Source organism: Athene noctua, chromosome 23, assembly GCF_965140245.1.
Source record: "Athene noctua chromosome 23, bAthNoc1.hap1.1, whole genome shotgun sequence".
Taxonomy (NCBI): Eukaryota; Metazoa; Chordata; class Aves; order Strigiformes; family Strigidae; genus Athene; species Athene noctua.
The window spans coordinates 7,939,353-7,955,927 of record NC_134059.1 but is presented as its reverse complement, the minus strand read 5'-3'; the positions used below and the strand labels follow the sequence as shown (position 1 = coordinate 7,955,927).

The 16,575-nt window shown below is 51.5% G+C and overlaps 2 protein-coding genes across 2 annotated transcripts; one reads left to right on the top strand and one right to left on the bottom strand.

Annotated features, from left to right (window-relative positions):
• Nucleotides 1-4,309: 4,309 nt before the first annotated feature.
• On the bottom strand, nt 4,310-5,868 carry LOC141969755 (adenosine receptor A3-like). The gene is made up of 2 exons (XM_074925832.1): nt 5,525-5,868; nt 4,310-4,925 (listed from the first exon to the last, which is right to left on the bottom strand). The coding sequence occupies exons 1-2, from the start codon at nt 5,866-5,868 to the stop codon at nt 4,310-4,312; spliced, it is 960 nt and encodes a 319-aa protein (XP_074781933.1).
• A 2,336-nt stretch (nt 5,869-8,204) lies between these two features.
• ADORA3 (adenosine A3 receptor) lies at nt 8,205-10,111 on the top strand. The gene is made up of 2 exons (XM_074925830.1): nt 8,205-8,554; nt 9,508-10,111. The coding sequence occupies exons 1-2, from the start codon at nt 8,205-8,207 to the stop codon at nt 10,109-10,111; spliced, it is 954 nt and encodes a 317-aa protein (XP_074781931.1).
• Nucleotides 10,112-16,575: the final 6,464 nt, after the last annotated feature.

Here is a 16,575-nt window from a genome sequence, read left to right as displayed (position 1 = left end):
AAGAGCTTTCCAGATCTGATTCTCCACTGACAATTTGCTTTTGACAGGGGCTGAAATCATCTTTGGAACAAAATCTGGATTCTAAGGAGGGTGAACTTCGTCTGCCAGTGCAGCTGTGGGCGTACCAGGGGAGAGCTTCCTGCAGGTTTTCCCACCCGTCAGAAATACCGACAGCGGTTTTTTAACATCACCATGCCCCGATAGCCAAAGGGGCAGGTGAAACAATGCCCAAATGGGAAGTTTCAGAAGGAAACTGAAAGGACCCTGCTCCTGTCCGGCCCTTCCCAGCTCACAGAACGCTCTGCCAAGACCAGACCAACCCTCTTCTTTCCATGGATGGGGAAACTGAGGCACGGAGCAGTGACAGGACATTGGTCGCCAGCGCCAGGCTCCCGACTCTCATTCTGGCGCGTTACTCACCAGACCACAATCCCTCTCTGTTAAACCAGATGTTACCCTGTTCCACATTCACATCCCCTCTCTGCTTTGCTTTCACTTCCTTCCAAGGCAGGGAAGAGCCAGGACAGCATTCGCCACTCGCCACCTCTTGGTTTATAAGCTGTTGCCTTTTTTTTTTTTTTTTTTTATTTTCCTTCAAGGTAAACATTAGATTTCAAAGTCCCAGAATAAACCCTCCTCCACACCTCCTGGTGCAAGAGCAGAAGCTGCCTGGAAGGAAGGAAGGAGGAATGAGAGCGCGGAACGTCAGTGCCTCAAAGCGACGAGGCCGAGCTGCAGCCGGGGCCAGCGCCGGCTCTGGGGGGCAGCTGGGACCCCCGAGCGGGGGGTGCAGGCAGGGCTGCCTGCAAGGACACTGCTGCCTCCTCCCTGCCAGGGTTTCACAGCCCCACCAGAACAAAAGCGGCTGTCGCTGTTGTTGACTCACATGATAAAGTCATTGTTGTGGGATTTTTTTTTTTTTTCTCTGCATCCGTGTGTCACTTAGAAATAATTTCTTTTCTAGAAAATCTGTTCTCCTCCCCTCCACCCCCAAAGTGAAAAGGGAATCCGTGCTCAAAGCCAGTTGAGGTTGCAGATAGACCGTTCCCTTCCTGATCCTTATCTCACCAGGATGTAGGAGGACCCTTGGGGAATAGCTGGAAGCCTTTCGCTGGAGCCATCCAAGAAACGCGCAGGCTGACTTCAGCCTTTAAATGGCAAATCCATCAAGTGCTGGGGGACCAGGATCCCAAACACTGTTTAACCCCATCGAAGTACAACAGCCCCCGGCCCAGAGCCCGACCTGCCCCGGGCACGGGCTCCTCCTCAAGCCGCCTTCCCCACAGAGCTCGGTGGGCGCCACCGCGCCAGCTAAATAACACGGTCTAAAAATACACCTTCGGGTCCTAATCTAAACCAAAGCCTTAAACTGCCAACTCACAACTTACTCCAGCTGCAGCCCGCTCACGGGCGGGTAGTTTTGTGTGGCAGCAAAGCCCCGGCTGAGTTTCTCTGGGGCTGTGAGGGCTCCGGGGTGGCCCGGGCAGGGCGAGGCAGCTGGGTGCCATGCAGCAGGACTGGGAATCAATGGTGGTGGGGAACAAAGAGGGGTCTGGCCCTTTCCTCCGCCTCGGGCTGGGGCACACCAGCACTTCTGGGTGCAGCTCTGAGCTGCAGCCCTGAGCTCTCGACAGCGCCGTGGCTGCGGGGGGGGACGGAGCCGCCCTGGGTGACCAGAAAGGGCTGGGGGTCCCGGTGACAACCTTGAACCCAGGGGCTGACAAAGGCTCTATCACCCACCTCAGCATCATCCTCCCACTTGTCCAGAGCAGGATGCTGAGATGTCCGACAGACTCTGCCTTTGTTCGGTGGCTGATGCCCACCCGATACCACGGAGGAATAAAAAAATGAATCCTGGGCACCGCGCAGCCGAGCCCCATCCTTCTTACGCACACCCCCTCCTGCTGCCAGCACAAGGCGGCCTGCTTCAAATCACAACTGCTTTTATGAAAAAAATGTTACTGCATGTGGCAGCAAAGGCTTCCAAATACTCCAACGGCACCGACACAACTAGCAGAAGGATTATCTATCACAGTGGCATATATTTATACGCATCCAGGCGCGTGCTCACGGAGAGTACAGGCAGTGGCGAGCGGAGGATTGTCAGCACCGACGGACAGAGCTCAGCCATGCTTCCCAAAGCCTCTCAGCGGGAGCACAGCGCCTGCCTACAGGAGAGCACTTTGGTAGAGAATTAAAGGAGGGAGCCCTTCAGTTGGGATCTGGGGTTGGATGCCTGTAAATAAACAGGGAGAAGGGGAGGGCAGAGCTGGCTTCCACACCGAAACGCTCCCGGATCCCACGCTCCGGCCCCGCTTGGCTCCTCTGTGCAGGGAGCGTTTAATCACTTTGCGAGCCATAAAACCCTGCAGTGTTTCCCGAGGCTGGGGCTGAAGGAGGGCAGCGGCAGGAGAGCCGAGGGCCCGCAGAAGGAGGACGTGGGGTTGCGAGGAGGGGTGCAGCCCCCGGGGTGTCCCGGGGCTGGGGGCGAAGCCACGCTCGTGTGGGGCAGAGGCGGCGGAAGGGAGAGAGCTTGTCCTCCTCTGCGACAGGGGAGCTGCGGCAGCCTGGCAGCCTGGTTTTTTCATATTTAGAACAGGAAACAGATGCTGCCTGGAGGAGGAAACATCTGAAGAAAATAAGTGCACCTTGTGCCTTCCCCAGCAGGAACTCGGTGGGAACAGGGGGTGCTGGGCCGGAACGCCCCGATTCGGCCCCAGCCAGGGCAGGTGCAGCTCAGCCGGGTTTGACGGCATCGCCCTCGGCTGCATCAGCAGGGACCAGGGCCCAAAGGGCTTTTTTTCCTTCGGGTATTTTATTTCTCCTTAGAAACACGGGGAACCGGCACAAGGAAAGCGCGGATGTGTCCCCGTGGGGGAGGCGACCGTCCCCTCCTCTCGCGGCTGCTCCTTGTGCGACCTGGCCTGGGGGTCATATGAAATGAGCTGATGAAGCATTTCTCACCCCGCCTACAGCCCAGGAAAAGTGGGTTCAGCGTCGTGCTCAGCCCGGGTATGGAGCAAGACCCCTTCCCTCTGCTCAGCGGCAGGTTTCCAGTCCCAGGGCACACACCTACGCAGGCACGCGGACGTGGGTTTACTGAAGACGGGGCTTTTTCTGAACACATCTCCAGCCCACAGCTGCTAAAAAGGACAGACAAAAGGCGACCTGACAGCTTGTCCCTGGTAGGACCCGCAGCGCTGCAGGCATCTTAGAAAGTCAGTGTCCCCACGGAACACCTGCCTTCGAAGAAAAAGCTTGGGGATGATCTCACGCTATTAAATTTTATGGGCTGGTGCAAACAAAACCTTGTGCGAAGGATACTCGTTTCCCTTCTGCACCAAAGCACCTTTCCACCAGTGGGTGCTGCTGCCCCGCTGAGCCGGGTCTGGGTATTTTCAGGAGGTGAAGCAGGAGGTTTCTGAGCCCCCCGCTCGGGCCGGGGTCCCCTTGACTGAGTCTTGCTGTGCTGCTCTTTGTGCGACCAGAAATCTGGCAGCCAGGGGCCGGCTTCTTGTGACACCCTATAGTACCTCAGCATTTATGGAGAGGTTTGCTCTGTGGCAACAGGCCAGAGCATTTCCACGTAGCTCCACCAATTTGAGAAACAGTTTCCTTAAATAGAGCTGAAAAGCCAAAGCAAATACTCTTAAAGGAAGAGCTGTTAGCAGGGGCAAAAGCAGCACGAGAGGCTGCTGTCAGGTCTCCAGCCAGCCTGCGGTTTGCTGCAGCAGTCCCCTCGCTGGTGCGTGCACCAGCCTCGTGCTGCATTTCACAGCCTGAGCTTCTGCAGAGGCGCCTCCTGCCCCGGCTCACCCAGCACCTGCAGAAATAGTTGGGTCAGCCCAAGAGAGAGGCTGGGGCTTGGGAAAGGGGGACCCCGGCAGGGTGAGGAAGATCCTGTATCTTGTCAGGGCCCCAGCAGGGACCCAGACTCGCGGGGACGGCTGCCGCCTCCCGGCAGCTTCTGCTGGAGCCCGGGCTCTGCCAATCCCCCGCCTGCCGCAGAGCTCAGCAAGGCTTCCTATTAACAGAGAAAACTACCCGTGAGCATGAGCAACCGCAACCGCTCCCCCAGCACTCCCCCGTCAAGCCACCCTTCAGTCCCAAACCTCTCATGCCTTTCGCCTCAGAAATGCATAAGCGTTTCTTTGGTTTGGGTGTTAGCTGGGAACCTGAACTCCGCGTCGCACTGCCAGAGTTTAATTAGCTGAACGCAGAGATACACACAATTGTCAGTCCAGAATGCACGACCTGGGCAATGTTTCAGTTGTATCCAGCCCAGACAGGCTGATGAGCGGGGCACAGCTCACATGGTGCTCACTCCCAGCTCCACTGTGTGCTCCACGCTAGAAATAACTGACTCCAACTTCTGGTGCAGGATGTAAGTCCTCAGAATGAAAGCGTACATTTCTTTGAACTTCTCTATTTTGAAGGCATAGACGACGGGGTTCATGGCGGAGTTGGCATGAGACAGCAGGATGCCCAGGTACATCAGAGGCTGCGGGATGGCGCAGGAGGGGCAGAAGAACACAATGCAGTTCAGGATGCCCAGAGGCAGCCAAGATACTGCAAACAAGAAGAGGATGAGGGCCAGATATTTGGCCATTTTGTATTCTTTCCCACAAACTCTTCCTCCTCCTGGAAGACTTGCTGAGTTCTGGTTTAGTTTTATCCACATGATGTAGAAAATCTTGGTGTAGAGGGCACACATGATGAGCAAGGGAAGGAGGGTCCAGGCGAAGAAGCTGAAATACACCACATAATCCATTCGCATCACAGCCGGGTAGCGACACTCGATGAAGCTGGAGCTGCCCGTGCGCTGGTTCCACCCCAGCATAGGGACCAGCCCCACCAGCACAGACACAAGCCAGCTGAGTCCCAGCATCACACAAATCCTTTGCTTCGTGACAGCTGCCCTGTACCTGGGTGGGCAGGAAGCATCAGCCATGTTAGATGAGATCTTCCGAAAAAAGAACTACTGTATCCGGGAACTCGGGCTTTTAAGCACTCATTTCTGGTTGGTCTCACTCGAGTTAAGCACAGTTCTGTGCAGTTGGTCCTTAGCAGCTTCTGACATTGAAAAATGTAGTTTGAAACTACAGGGGAACCTCCAAACGGTCACTGATCCCTTTTAACTGAGAACCCACAGATGCAGGGTCAAACCCCGTCCTCACGAACACTGGTTCATTTTGACCTGCGTCAAAGCAGTATGGTGTCTCCCAGGGGAAAACCTAAAGACCACCACCTGATTCAGACTTTAAGCATAAACACGTTTATGAGCAACCCTTCCCTGACTCCCTGTAGCTCAAGGTTTTCAGGCATTGCTGAATTCCCAGGAGTGCCCAGGCTGCTGGCACTCCCTTGCCTACACTTCGGGAACCTCCGCCTCTGTGAGAGTTTCTTTCAGAGAACCAAGGATCCCCGGGAAGCCCTACGATGCTGCAAAGAAGGGAAAAGGAAAATATACCGGAGGAAATAGATGGGGAAAAGATGATGAGATGGGACCTTCGCCCAGACTCACCTGATTGGCAGCTTCACTCGCAGGTACCTGTCGACTGCGACAGCCAGGAGAGACAGGATGGAGGCGTGAGAAAAGACCATCATGAGGCAGCACAAGAACAGGCAGGAGTAGAAATGCATGACGACTCCCAGGCTCACCATGACAGCCAGCGGCACGACGAGGATCCCCATGGCAATGTCAGTGAGGGCCAGGGAAACGATGTAAAAGAAGGTGGTCTTCTGCAGAGCTGGGTTCAGCCTCACTGCCCAGACCACCAAGACATTGCCCACCACGGCACATATTCCAATAACAGACTCCATCATGATATAGATCGCATCCAGGCTGCCTAGTGACATTTTGGACATCTGAGGCTGTTTACATCCAAAATTTAAAAATGCTGTGCTGAATTCTCTTTTTTCCTCCAAGAGCCAGGTCAGAAGTCAGCTCCTCCCTGATGTGCCTTAAATTTAAGTCCTTCATTTAGAATTCTGCACACTTTCTGATCTGCATACACACGTATTTAAAGATAAGCAGAGCAAATTGTCCATGAAGATCCATTTATGTGACCTTCTATAACAAACCCTGCAACATCCTTCCTTCCGTCCCCGGGAGGCTTCAGCACATTTACAAATGCTTTTTGTAGAATAGACAACGTCATGTAGCGGTGGCATCACACTATGAACAAACCACAGGGGCTTCTTGCTGCGTGTGGTAATTTGCTAATCTATTTTAGCTGCAGATGCACCATCTCCTCCCAGTGAGTGCTCTGTACTGCCTAGCAGGGTGAATTAGCCAACGCACAGCCCCATGGTGAGGTTGCTCAGCCTCTGAGCTTCTTTACTACACGTGGTGAGGGTGTAGCATCGGAGAAAACAGGGCCAAGGGACCTGGAGCGAGCTAGTCCATTCCCCTGCCACAAAGAAGGGGTGGGGAGGGCAAGTGTGAAGACACTCGGCTGGATTTTGGGCGAGCAAGAGGAAAATGAGGGGAGAAAGACTCTGTTTTGAGTCTGTGGCACAAGCTGCTCCCCCGAGGTCCCGGGCAGTACCACGTTCTGGTTCTCAGGAGCTGCTGTGACAGCAGGCACAGGGCAGGTGGGCCCCGATAAAGCCCCTCTAACACCGCTTTGCAGGAGCTCTCAGAGAGGCCTCTGGCTGCAGCCACAGAGTAGACGACAGAAAAAGGAAGCTGGCAGCTGAGGAAGCGAGGAGATGCACAGCGAGTGTGTAAGTGGGCACTGCCCATGCCCGGGAGGACACAGACATTTCCCACGTCTGCTCAAAGCTGCACAGCGCCCGCTGCCTGCTCCTGCCCAGAGTAACTCATCCAGTCTACAGAAGCCTGGCATCGCACGCCTCTCCTCGGACTCATCTCCCGCACCCACAGATAGCCTGTGTCAGATCTGACTGGAAAACCAGCACAGCCAAGTTCAGCCGCAGACTGGGACTGTCTACAGCCAACTCACCGCTTTCCCAGCAGGAATTCTACCAAAATCCCCTCCAGTCAGGGAATTTACACTGATTTCAAGGAAGCAGAAATTTATCCAACTCTTTTGACATCAGAGAATAAAGAAGTCTCAGCTATTTTTGGCTCCGTTTCCTCCCAGGTCTGATTTCACTTCTCCATCACCCATTTTACCGGAAAGTCGGGTGGAAGAGATGGGAGGACTCTGTGTCTGGGAAACCAGATACTGCCCATGTTTGCTTAAGGCTTCGTTACACTAATATGGCACCATCCACCTGATCGTTTACTTGCCCTTTGCTCACTCCCGCAGAGCATTTCTACGTGCCCGACAGCCAGGCTGCCCCGCGGCCCGCAGGCTGACACAGGCTCACACGTTCACGTTTTTTCTCCATTTCACCTGAAATGGGAGCCGCTCTTCCACCGCAGACCCGCGCCCAGGAGCAAGGCACCCGTGGCAAGCAGATCACAGATTTCACACCCTCTCCCTGGCACCTCCCATCACTTCCCACACCTTTCCTCAGTTTCTCTGTCTTCCATAAACAAGGCATAGGAAAGCGTGGCGCTCCCTGAACATGGCTTGGTTGGCTGCCACACTGATCTCTAGCAGAAATGAGGGCTCCCGCTGAAAACGCCACCGGCATTACGAGTGCATTACAAGAGCAGTTTTTGGGCACCTGAAATGGCATACTCTGAATTAAATCAAGTATTGGAATTTAACGAAACACCCTTCTAACACCCCCTGAACTGCCTCATTTCCTATAGCGACTGCAGAGCGATTATCTAGGTTGATAAGGGGCAGCTTTGCACAGTCAACTCTGGTTACAGTTCTCCCACTTCTAAAACTGTGGCTTGGAAGAGGAAGCAGTTAAAGTGTTTGTTTATAAGTTGCTAGTAAGCAGGCTTGTAGAAACTTTTCTATTTTTTTCCCCTTCAAAATAGCTTTCTAAAGTACTTTACTGGTATCAGGCTGCTGAAGGGATGCTGTGAGCTTCCAGAGATGGGTCCAGAAGGGGGAACGTTTCCTGGGCACTAAGGTATTTGCAAGTCTGTGGAAAGGCAACAGCTGATTTGCTGCCCAAGCGTGGAGGACGTGAAACACTGGAAGAGGTTCACACGCTGGAGAGTTGCTGCAACAACCGATCACCAGACACCGAGGAGCAATCCCACACAGAGTCATCGATGCCCATGGTCCCTTCTGCAGCTCAGGCCAGGGTGGGAGCGTCTCCAGCAACTCGCCATGCCAAACGACAGCCTGGAGCTCAGCAGCCTGGACGGGATTTACATCGGTACCGAGTGCTTGGTTGCTCTGTCTGCCACTTTGGGTAACATCCTGGTCATCTGGGTGGTGAAGCTGAACTCGACGTTCCAGAACACGACTCTGTACTTCATCGTCTCCCTGGCGCTGGCCGACATCGCGGTGGGGATCCTCGTGGTGCCCCTGGCCATCGTGGTGAGTCTGGGCATCAGCGTCCACTTCTACACCTGCCTATTCATGTGCTGCCTGATGGTGGTTTTCACTAACGCATCCATCCTCTCCCTCCTGGCCATCGCGATCGACAGGTACCTGCGAGTGAAGCTGCCAACCAGGTGAGCTCTGGGCCACCACAGGCCCCCTGCTCCTGCCAACCTTCCCATGCCAGCCTCTGCGCCACGGGTGCCACCTCCTCTCTCCTCAGCTTGGCCCTTTTGTAGCAAATACTTACTCTAAATGCATGCTTGCACATGGAGAAAATACCTGTCCCTAAACGCCCAACCGAGATGAGTTTTCTAGAACAGGAACCACTCCCTGCAGTTAATAATGTACCGTGGGCAGCCCCCGGGGCGCTTGTGTGGGGCTGACAGCTCGGTGTCATTGCCCATCAGAATTTGGCCACAGGATGAGTCCGTGGTCAAACAGTTGACCAACAGGATGCTAAGAGTGCTATGGCTTTCTTGGGAGGCTAGTCTGCTAAATAAAATTCCTGTTAGTGTTTGCTGAAAATACAAAAGAAGTAACAGACTTACTCAGGGCTAACTATAAGAAGTCATTAACTTTTCATACTTGAATGCAAAAGTCCGTAAGCTAGAAATGGAAAGCGTAACCTCAAGCATTAAACAAGTCATATTTCTTATGGGGAAAGGACCTATAAAACTGAAGAATGAAAGAACAGCTTGGTCCCACAAATGGCATAAAGCAAATGTAAAGAGCAAGGTACGCCCAGGGAAGCTGAGGAATAAGACAGGACTGCTAATAGTGGAAAAAACAGTATCTAGGCAAGAGGAGCACTCAGATCATAGTGAAACAAGAAATGAAATAGCTGAAAAGATCCAATTATAAACAGGGGAAGTTAAACATAGTTCTCCTCATGGGTGCTCTAAGTAATTGTTACAAATGAAGAGTTAGGGCTCGTATGAAGATTCGGTTTCCCCGCAGAAAAAAAGTTAATGCTCCGTTTTGTGACGATGAACCTGTGGTATTTGAACACCTCAGTTCTTGAAACCATCCTTAACTATTTTTAAACCCTTCTGTTTAACACAACCTGTGTTTTCTTCCCCAACAGATACAAAATAATCACTACAGAAAGAAGAGTTTGGTGGGCACTGGGTTTGTGCTGGTCTGTGTCCCTGCTGGTAGGATTAATCCCCATGTTTGGATGGAACAAGACAGAACCAAGAGACTCTGACTTTCTCAGGTGTCAATTTACCTCTGTGATGAGGATGGATTACATGGTATATTTTGGCTTCTTCACATGGACCCTTGTCCCTCTGCTCATCATGAGTGCTCTGTATGCTGAAATCTTTCACATCATCCGGACAAAGCTAAGTCAAGGTACAACCAATGCGAGAGGGGCGGGAGGTTTTTACGGACAGGAGTTCAAGACAGCCAAATCTCTAGCGCTTGTTCTCTTCCTGTTTGCGATATCCTGGTTGCCTCTGTGCATTATAAACTGTGTTTCCTATTTTTGCCCTGAGTGTCAGATCCCCCCGTATTTGATGTACTTGGGAATCCTGTTATCCCATGCCAACTCTGCCATGAACCCCATTGTCTACGCTTGCAAGATAAAGAAGTTCAAAACCACGTACCTTTTAATTTTAAGGACCTATATCCTGTGCAAAAAACCAGCCCCAGTTCTTACAGAGCAAACAACAGACCAACAGTCATAAACAAAGAACAAATCTTGACCTGCCAGTATGTACCAGACCATTGATAAACCACTTGCTTTGATAAGGAACTCATGGGAAAATGTGTGTTCTGTTTCATCTCCTCCCGCTCTCGCACGAACTGTTTCACGACAAGGACAAGCTCCCCTTAGGCAAGCTGATGCACATTTGACATTAAGCTCAAAAGGATCATTCATGATCTTCTGCATTAGTGTACCCCAGAGAATTCTGCTTGGTGGGTGCTGTACCAAGCCCAGATCTTCCAGGCAAGCATCTTCATTTAACAGGACCACCTGGTTTTCATTTATTGGCCCAAGCCAATACCAACTGGCTCAAGCACAAGCCAAACCACTTGTGCTCCTAGCCCCCTGGCTTGGCTCCACAGTGAGCTGGTAAAAAACAGGGCTGGGTCATTTCCAGTTTTAACTCAAGGCTGAGAATTCTTTTTGCTATAATCTTGATTTCTTTTTGCCCAGTTATAGACCCTTTTCCTACACACAGCCAGACTCCTCCCGACTTTTTTTTCCCATCCAATAGCACCTGCCCGGTAAAACTATAACATCTCCTGTGACACCGTCACCTGCCGGTGACCCGCGCTGTGAAACCACCCTCACCCACCGCCGACCATCTCAGCTGAACAGCCAGGAGCTGCACTGACTTTGGTGACCCTCCTCTTCTTTGGGAGAGGTCCTGCAGTGGGAGACATTAATCACTTTTAAATCAAGACAATGCTCACGCCAGAAGCCTGCAAAATTGACCTCAGGCATCGAGCACCGGGCAAGAGCAGAACTGCCGAACACACTGAAGCTATTTGTTAATGAGATACGCTGGGATGGGGGAGCACGCCAGGAAGAGATGGCTGTCAAAAAATAAACCAAGGAAAGCTTTAAGTTCTTCCTTCCTCCCCCAGCTACCTGACCAAGGATAGGACCCACTATCCCACAACCATCAAAGCCACATTTTCCTAATTTGTTACTAAAAAAAAAATCCATTTTGGGGATTCTTCTTGCACAGCACAGTCCCATGCTTAATTCTGCCCACAGTCTCAAGCTGTTTTCCTGACACCCAATTTAAATGTAGTTTGCTGCAAAGCTCCTCTGTGTTTTTTGCTGCTCTTTTTGTAGCAGCCTGTTACGGATCTGAAGACTACTCTAAAGGTGTGTGTAAATATGTGTCAATATATGTCTTTGTATTGAATAATTTCAAAATACAGATGAGATACTTAAGAGAAATCTTGTCCAGTGTTGTTTTTTTCTACATAAGGACTTGTTGGGCCCACTGAAGAATAGGGAGTGTTCTTTGGTGGTGGTAATAGAGCAGCTTGCAATCCAGGCGTGTCCTCACGGACTGTTCTTACACCCTTTGTCTTCTCTGTCAATTTAGACTAAATTTGAGTGTGGTCTACTTGTGCTACAGTCAGTGTTGTCACACTCTCATGAATAACAATAAACATTAGAGGAATTTTATATTAATTCAGCCTGCTCGTCTCCCATGACATTCATAAAAGCAGCCCGCATGGAATCTCCGGGCTGTTTTAGTCGGTGTCCTGACTAGGACAGCACCGAATTTGCAGTGAGCATTACACCACAGCTCACAGAGCCTGTTTTTAGGCAATGTGGGTCAAACCAAAAATAGGTCATTAAAGGCCAGGCTCTTTTTTTGCTATCTTTAAATATTAAAAGTGGTCTAGAAAAAGGAGAAAAGGGAGTGCATCATTCAGTTATTTATCTCAGAAAGTGTTGACGTCTGCTCCTTTAGCTGAGATCAGACTTCCCAATTTATTATCTGATGTAACCCTTGTCACAGGCCAAAGCTCTGCCCTGTTATACAGTTTAATTCTGTTAATAAACAGGCCAGCAAAGGAAGTCACTGCATAAGTACATCAGAGTTTTGCTGCATGATCTCTCATTATCAGTTGATAAAGCCGATTGCTTTCAGCAGAAAAACAGGTCCCACATAAAGAACAGAATATTCACTAGAATGATGCACAGCAAATTTTGCCTATGTATTCTTGAGAAATACAGTAAAAAAGGAGCAACACCACACTGAATTCTCAGCAGGCTGCCTGACAAACCCCAAGAGAAGGAGGCATAAGTACACACAGAAAGAACAGAAATGGGGAGGACTGTGAGCAGGGGAAACTGTCCTGCCTGCAGAAAGGAGCTGCAGAGAACAGCCTCGGCGAGCTCCTGCCCCTGCTCAGCCCCCCAGGAGGGAGCCCCAGGCAGCAGCTCACCTTTCAGTGAAGAAGCAAGAGTGGCTGCAGCCTCTCCCTGTGGGTCAGCCAGAGGAGCAGCCGTCCCGTGGCGGAGGGGGCTGCTGCCAGCTAGAAAAACCTTCACGCAGGTCTAGGTCCCTGGTTCCCACTTCCAGCAGCCACTCTGGTAATTGTTGTGTTCAGCCCCAGAGAGAGATCAAACAGGCTGAGTAACGCTAAAACTAGACGTGAAGCTGGGCGAGGGCACATACCAACAGTCCACGTGTAGACAAATATCACTCAGGGAGAACAAAGGGTTTTGCTCTCCCACGAGAGCTGACTCATGGCTGGCAGAGGGAAACGCAGCCTGACAGTCACGCCAACGTCATGGCTGGAGCCCTCGGAGCCCATCCTTTCCACGCTGCAACCGGACGTCGACTCCAAAATGCCAGGGAATGTCACAGGCCACTGCTGCCCGTGCATCCTTCAAAGCACTGCTGAACCCGTGAGCCACTTCCACCCGCCCTCCTCCCAGGGCTGGACAACGGACTTTTCCATACCCAGGCAAACTCCTTGCAGATTCCTGCAGTGAAAGCTTGTCCTGTGGGAGACCACAAATACAAACACCTCCAGCAGAAACCTACTGAAATAGTGAAAATGGAAGAGCAAAACACAGGACGTGCAACCCCTCCTCTATTCTGACGAGCAGATGCAGCCGTCCCAGATTCCTCTGTCTGTAAAACAAAGGGTTGGCTGATGGCTACCAAAGGGTTGGCTGATGGCTACCATTAAAGCTGTGTACGACTACACAGAGCTCTGGGCACGAGAAAGGGAGAGACAGACAGATGCTCTGGGGTGAGTCTGGGACTCGCTGGCAGCCACACAACAAACACTCTCTGTCAGCCTCCACCTCGAGGGCCGTACCACGGTCAGCTGTCTAGGTAAGCACACAGAACAGCTGCACTGTGGTTAGCAGCATGTCACAAAGCACGTGGAATGGTTGAGCCAAGTCTCAGTAAAATTCACAGTGAGGAAACATCTACGTGAAAACAACATCCTAGCTGGTCTTGGAGCTGGGGGGGAAGCCTGTGCCGAGTCACCTTTTCTTGAATTTCTAACACAGGAAGGTAGCAGCATGCTTGTTAGTATGAAGTTACACCTGTGCAAGCCAGGTGAATTTTCAGGCCTTCTTATTTCTCAGCTGCTGTCAGGCAGCAGAGTAACATTATTATTAACTAAAAAAATAATAATTGTGTGCCAACCACAATCATCCTTCAGGAACCTCTCCTCAACTGCACATTTAGAGAGTACTCTGGTGTTTTCTCTATTAGATAGTGCTTGAAGAAACTGCCATGACTGAGTGCAGATAACATCAAAATGAAGATCAGCAAGTTCTACTCCTGACCCTGTAAAACAGCCAGCAGCTTCCACCGTGACGCCTCTCAAGCCGGATTTCAGAATGTAACGGTGTCTGTGCACCTGCTTTTCCGTGGCCCCTGGACCTCCCCAGCTTCAGTCAGCCTCCGGAGCGAGCGGCAGAGGAGGAGCCGCCGCTCTGCTGCCGCTCCTCGGAAAGCCACCGAACCCGCCCCATCTCAGCCGAGCTAAATCCAGCTGCCCATCTGCGGCTGCATGCTGCCATCAGCTGGCACAGCCAGTCTCGGTCCTTTGAAGCCTCTCGCTGGCTTCAGCAGCCACGCAGGGGAGGCTGCAGGACCCGAGGCACTTGTCCTGCCTAAGAGATTCTCACACAATGCACGTGTGCAAACACAGAATCAGAAACTCACAGACTGGTTTGGGTGGGAAGGGACCTTAAAGCCCATCCAGTGCCACCCCCTGCCCTGGGCAGGGCCACCTTCCACCAGCCCAGGTTGCCCAAAGCCCCGTCCAACCTGGCCTTGAACCCTTCCAGGGAGGGGGCAGCCACAGCTGCTCTGGGCAGCCTGTGCCAGGGCCTCACCCCCCTCACAGAGTGGCCTTCTGGGCTGTGAGCACACGTTTTCCACCCACCAAGACCCCCAAGTCCTTTCCCTCGGGGCTGCTCTCCACCCACTCCTCACCCAGCCTAGTTGTGCTTGGGATCGCCGCGACCCACGGGCAGGACCTTGCACTCAGCCCTGTTGAGCTCCATGAGGTTTGCATGTCCCACCTCTCCAGCCTGTCCAGGTCCCTCTGGATGGCACATCCCTTCCCTCAGCCTGTCCGCTGCACCACACAGCTCGGTGTTGTTGGTGAACATGGTGAGGGTGCCTCAATCCCACTGTCCACATCCCCAACAACGATGTTAAACAGAGCCAGTCCCAACCCTGACCCCTGAGGACACCACTCGTCACTGCTCTGCACCTGGACATCGAGGCATTGACCACAGCTCTGAGTGCCACCATCCGGCCAATTCCTTGACAGGTTTAAGCCTGTGAATCAGCAACATTTGCATTTTCAGAAAAGTACCTGCAGGAATCTGAGACTCTCCAGTGACCAGAAACAAGGAGGCTTCTGAAGCCCAGAGGGCTGAGGCAGCAGGAAACTTCGCTCCCATTCAGCCTTGCAGGAGAACACTGAATGACAGCTGGAGATCACTGCAGCAAACCTCCCACCCGTGGGCACAGGAACATGCAGAGAAGCTTCTCTGGGGCTGCTAAGACCGAGTCACTAGTGGTAACTTATTCCCCAGTTTATGAAAAGGGGACGATTTTTAACTTTTTACCATGTATTTAGAACATTACGGGTAATAACACATGAATGAAAGTTTCCAGAACTTCCGACTGTCACACTGTTACTGTGCATTTCTTTTATATGACCCAATCAGGAGGCAGACATTTGCATACAAACATTCCATTATCGTAACTTCAATAAGCAGCAAATAACTAATCAGAGTGTTTGGCAATCAAGAACCAAGAAAAATGCTATAGTCAGTGACAGAAAAGGAAAACAGACATGAATAGGCACAGAGTAACGTTTCCATTTTTCAATTCTCTTTAGTTCAAAGCAACGGCAAACACACAAATGGAAACTTTACAAGTGCAGTGAGATTTCTACAGATGAGGAAATCTGGTATAAAAAGCAATTTGTCCAAAACTGTTGGCAAACAGTTTGACATCGGAGGCATTAGTTTCCCCGTATAACCATAAAATGAGCTGATGTTACATACGGCAGTGCTGGCATTTCTCAGGGTACTACAGGCCTTGACGTAACGTTCTGGTAGCGTTTGATGTTCAGACAGTGCAAGCGTCTTCATTTCACCAGAAACTTCATCATGACACAGCCATTGGTGTCTGACTCCGCTGGAAGACCAGAGTGGTGTAGGCAACCTCATTCTGGGGATGTGAGAGAAGCTGCAAACATTAGAGAGTGTGCAAGCACTGCATCTCAGCATGAATTTCCTGCTTTTAATTTGTCCTCAATGCTCCACACCATACGTGGTCACAGTCTGTCCCTGCACATGCTGGATTGGAGCAGCTGTTAGGCCAGCGCGGGATCCTGGGCCAACTCTGCACTAGGGGCTTCCAAAGAATCAGTATCACGAAGGAGAACTGCAGAAACGCTTGCCCTTTAAAAAGATTTCCCCTAACCTGCTTAATTAGGGGTTTAGTTAAGCCCCAGAATCCTGGAAATATGTGGAGAACATGGCATTTGAGCCCTGTGACAACTATCTTCCCTCTTACTGTCCAGGTACCTCCTCAGGTAACTCCCTGGACTACTATAAACACAGGCTGAAGCCTCGGATCACAAAAGAAAGCACTTTTCCTTAGTCAAAAGAACTGTCGACAAACACTTGAGCAACACAAGAGCAAACCTCTTTCCTCCCCCCCAGAATTAATATTTACCATTCTATCAAGAAGATGAGGCCTCTGCATAAAGTATTAGCAATAACAGTTGTGACCTTTACCTGGATGTTCTCAGCGGATTCCTCAGTCCCTGTCAGGGAGGGGACTCGCTCCTGTAAGTTCTGGTGGGACCTTTCACGCTCTAGGAGGGAGAGGGATAGCAGTCTCAGCTGTCCGCACCGCGAGTGGAGACAGCGGAGCGAGAGTGGGGCGACAGAGCGGCACCAGAACGCGCGGGGCTTAGACGTGGCTTATAAAATCTGTCACAGCCCTTCACTGCAAAGTGAGCAGCTTGGTAGCCCGAGTCCCTGCCCACCTGCTGGATGAGAGCGGCTAATTAATTTGACAGGAATCCTGCGTGACCAGCGTTAGGACAAAAACCCATCAAACCCAACCCAACCAACAAACCCCTCAACTCATCAGTGCTGAAGTGAGCTCTTCCGTGA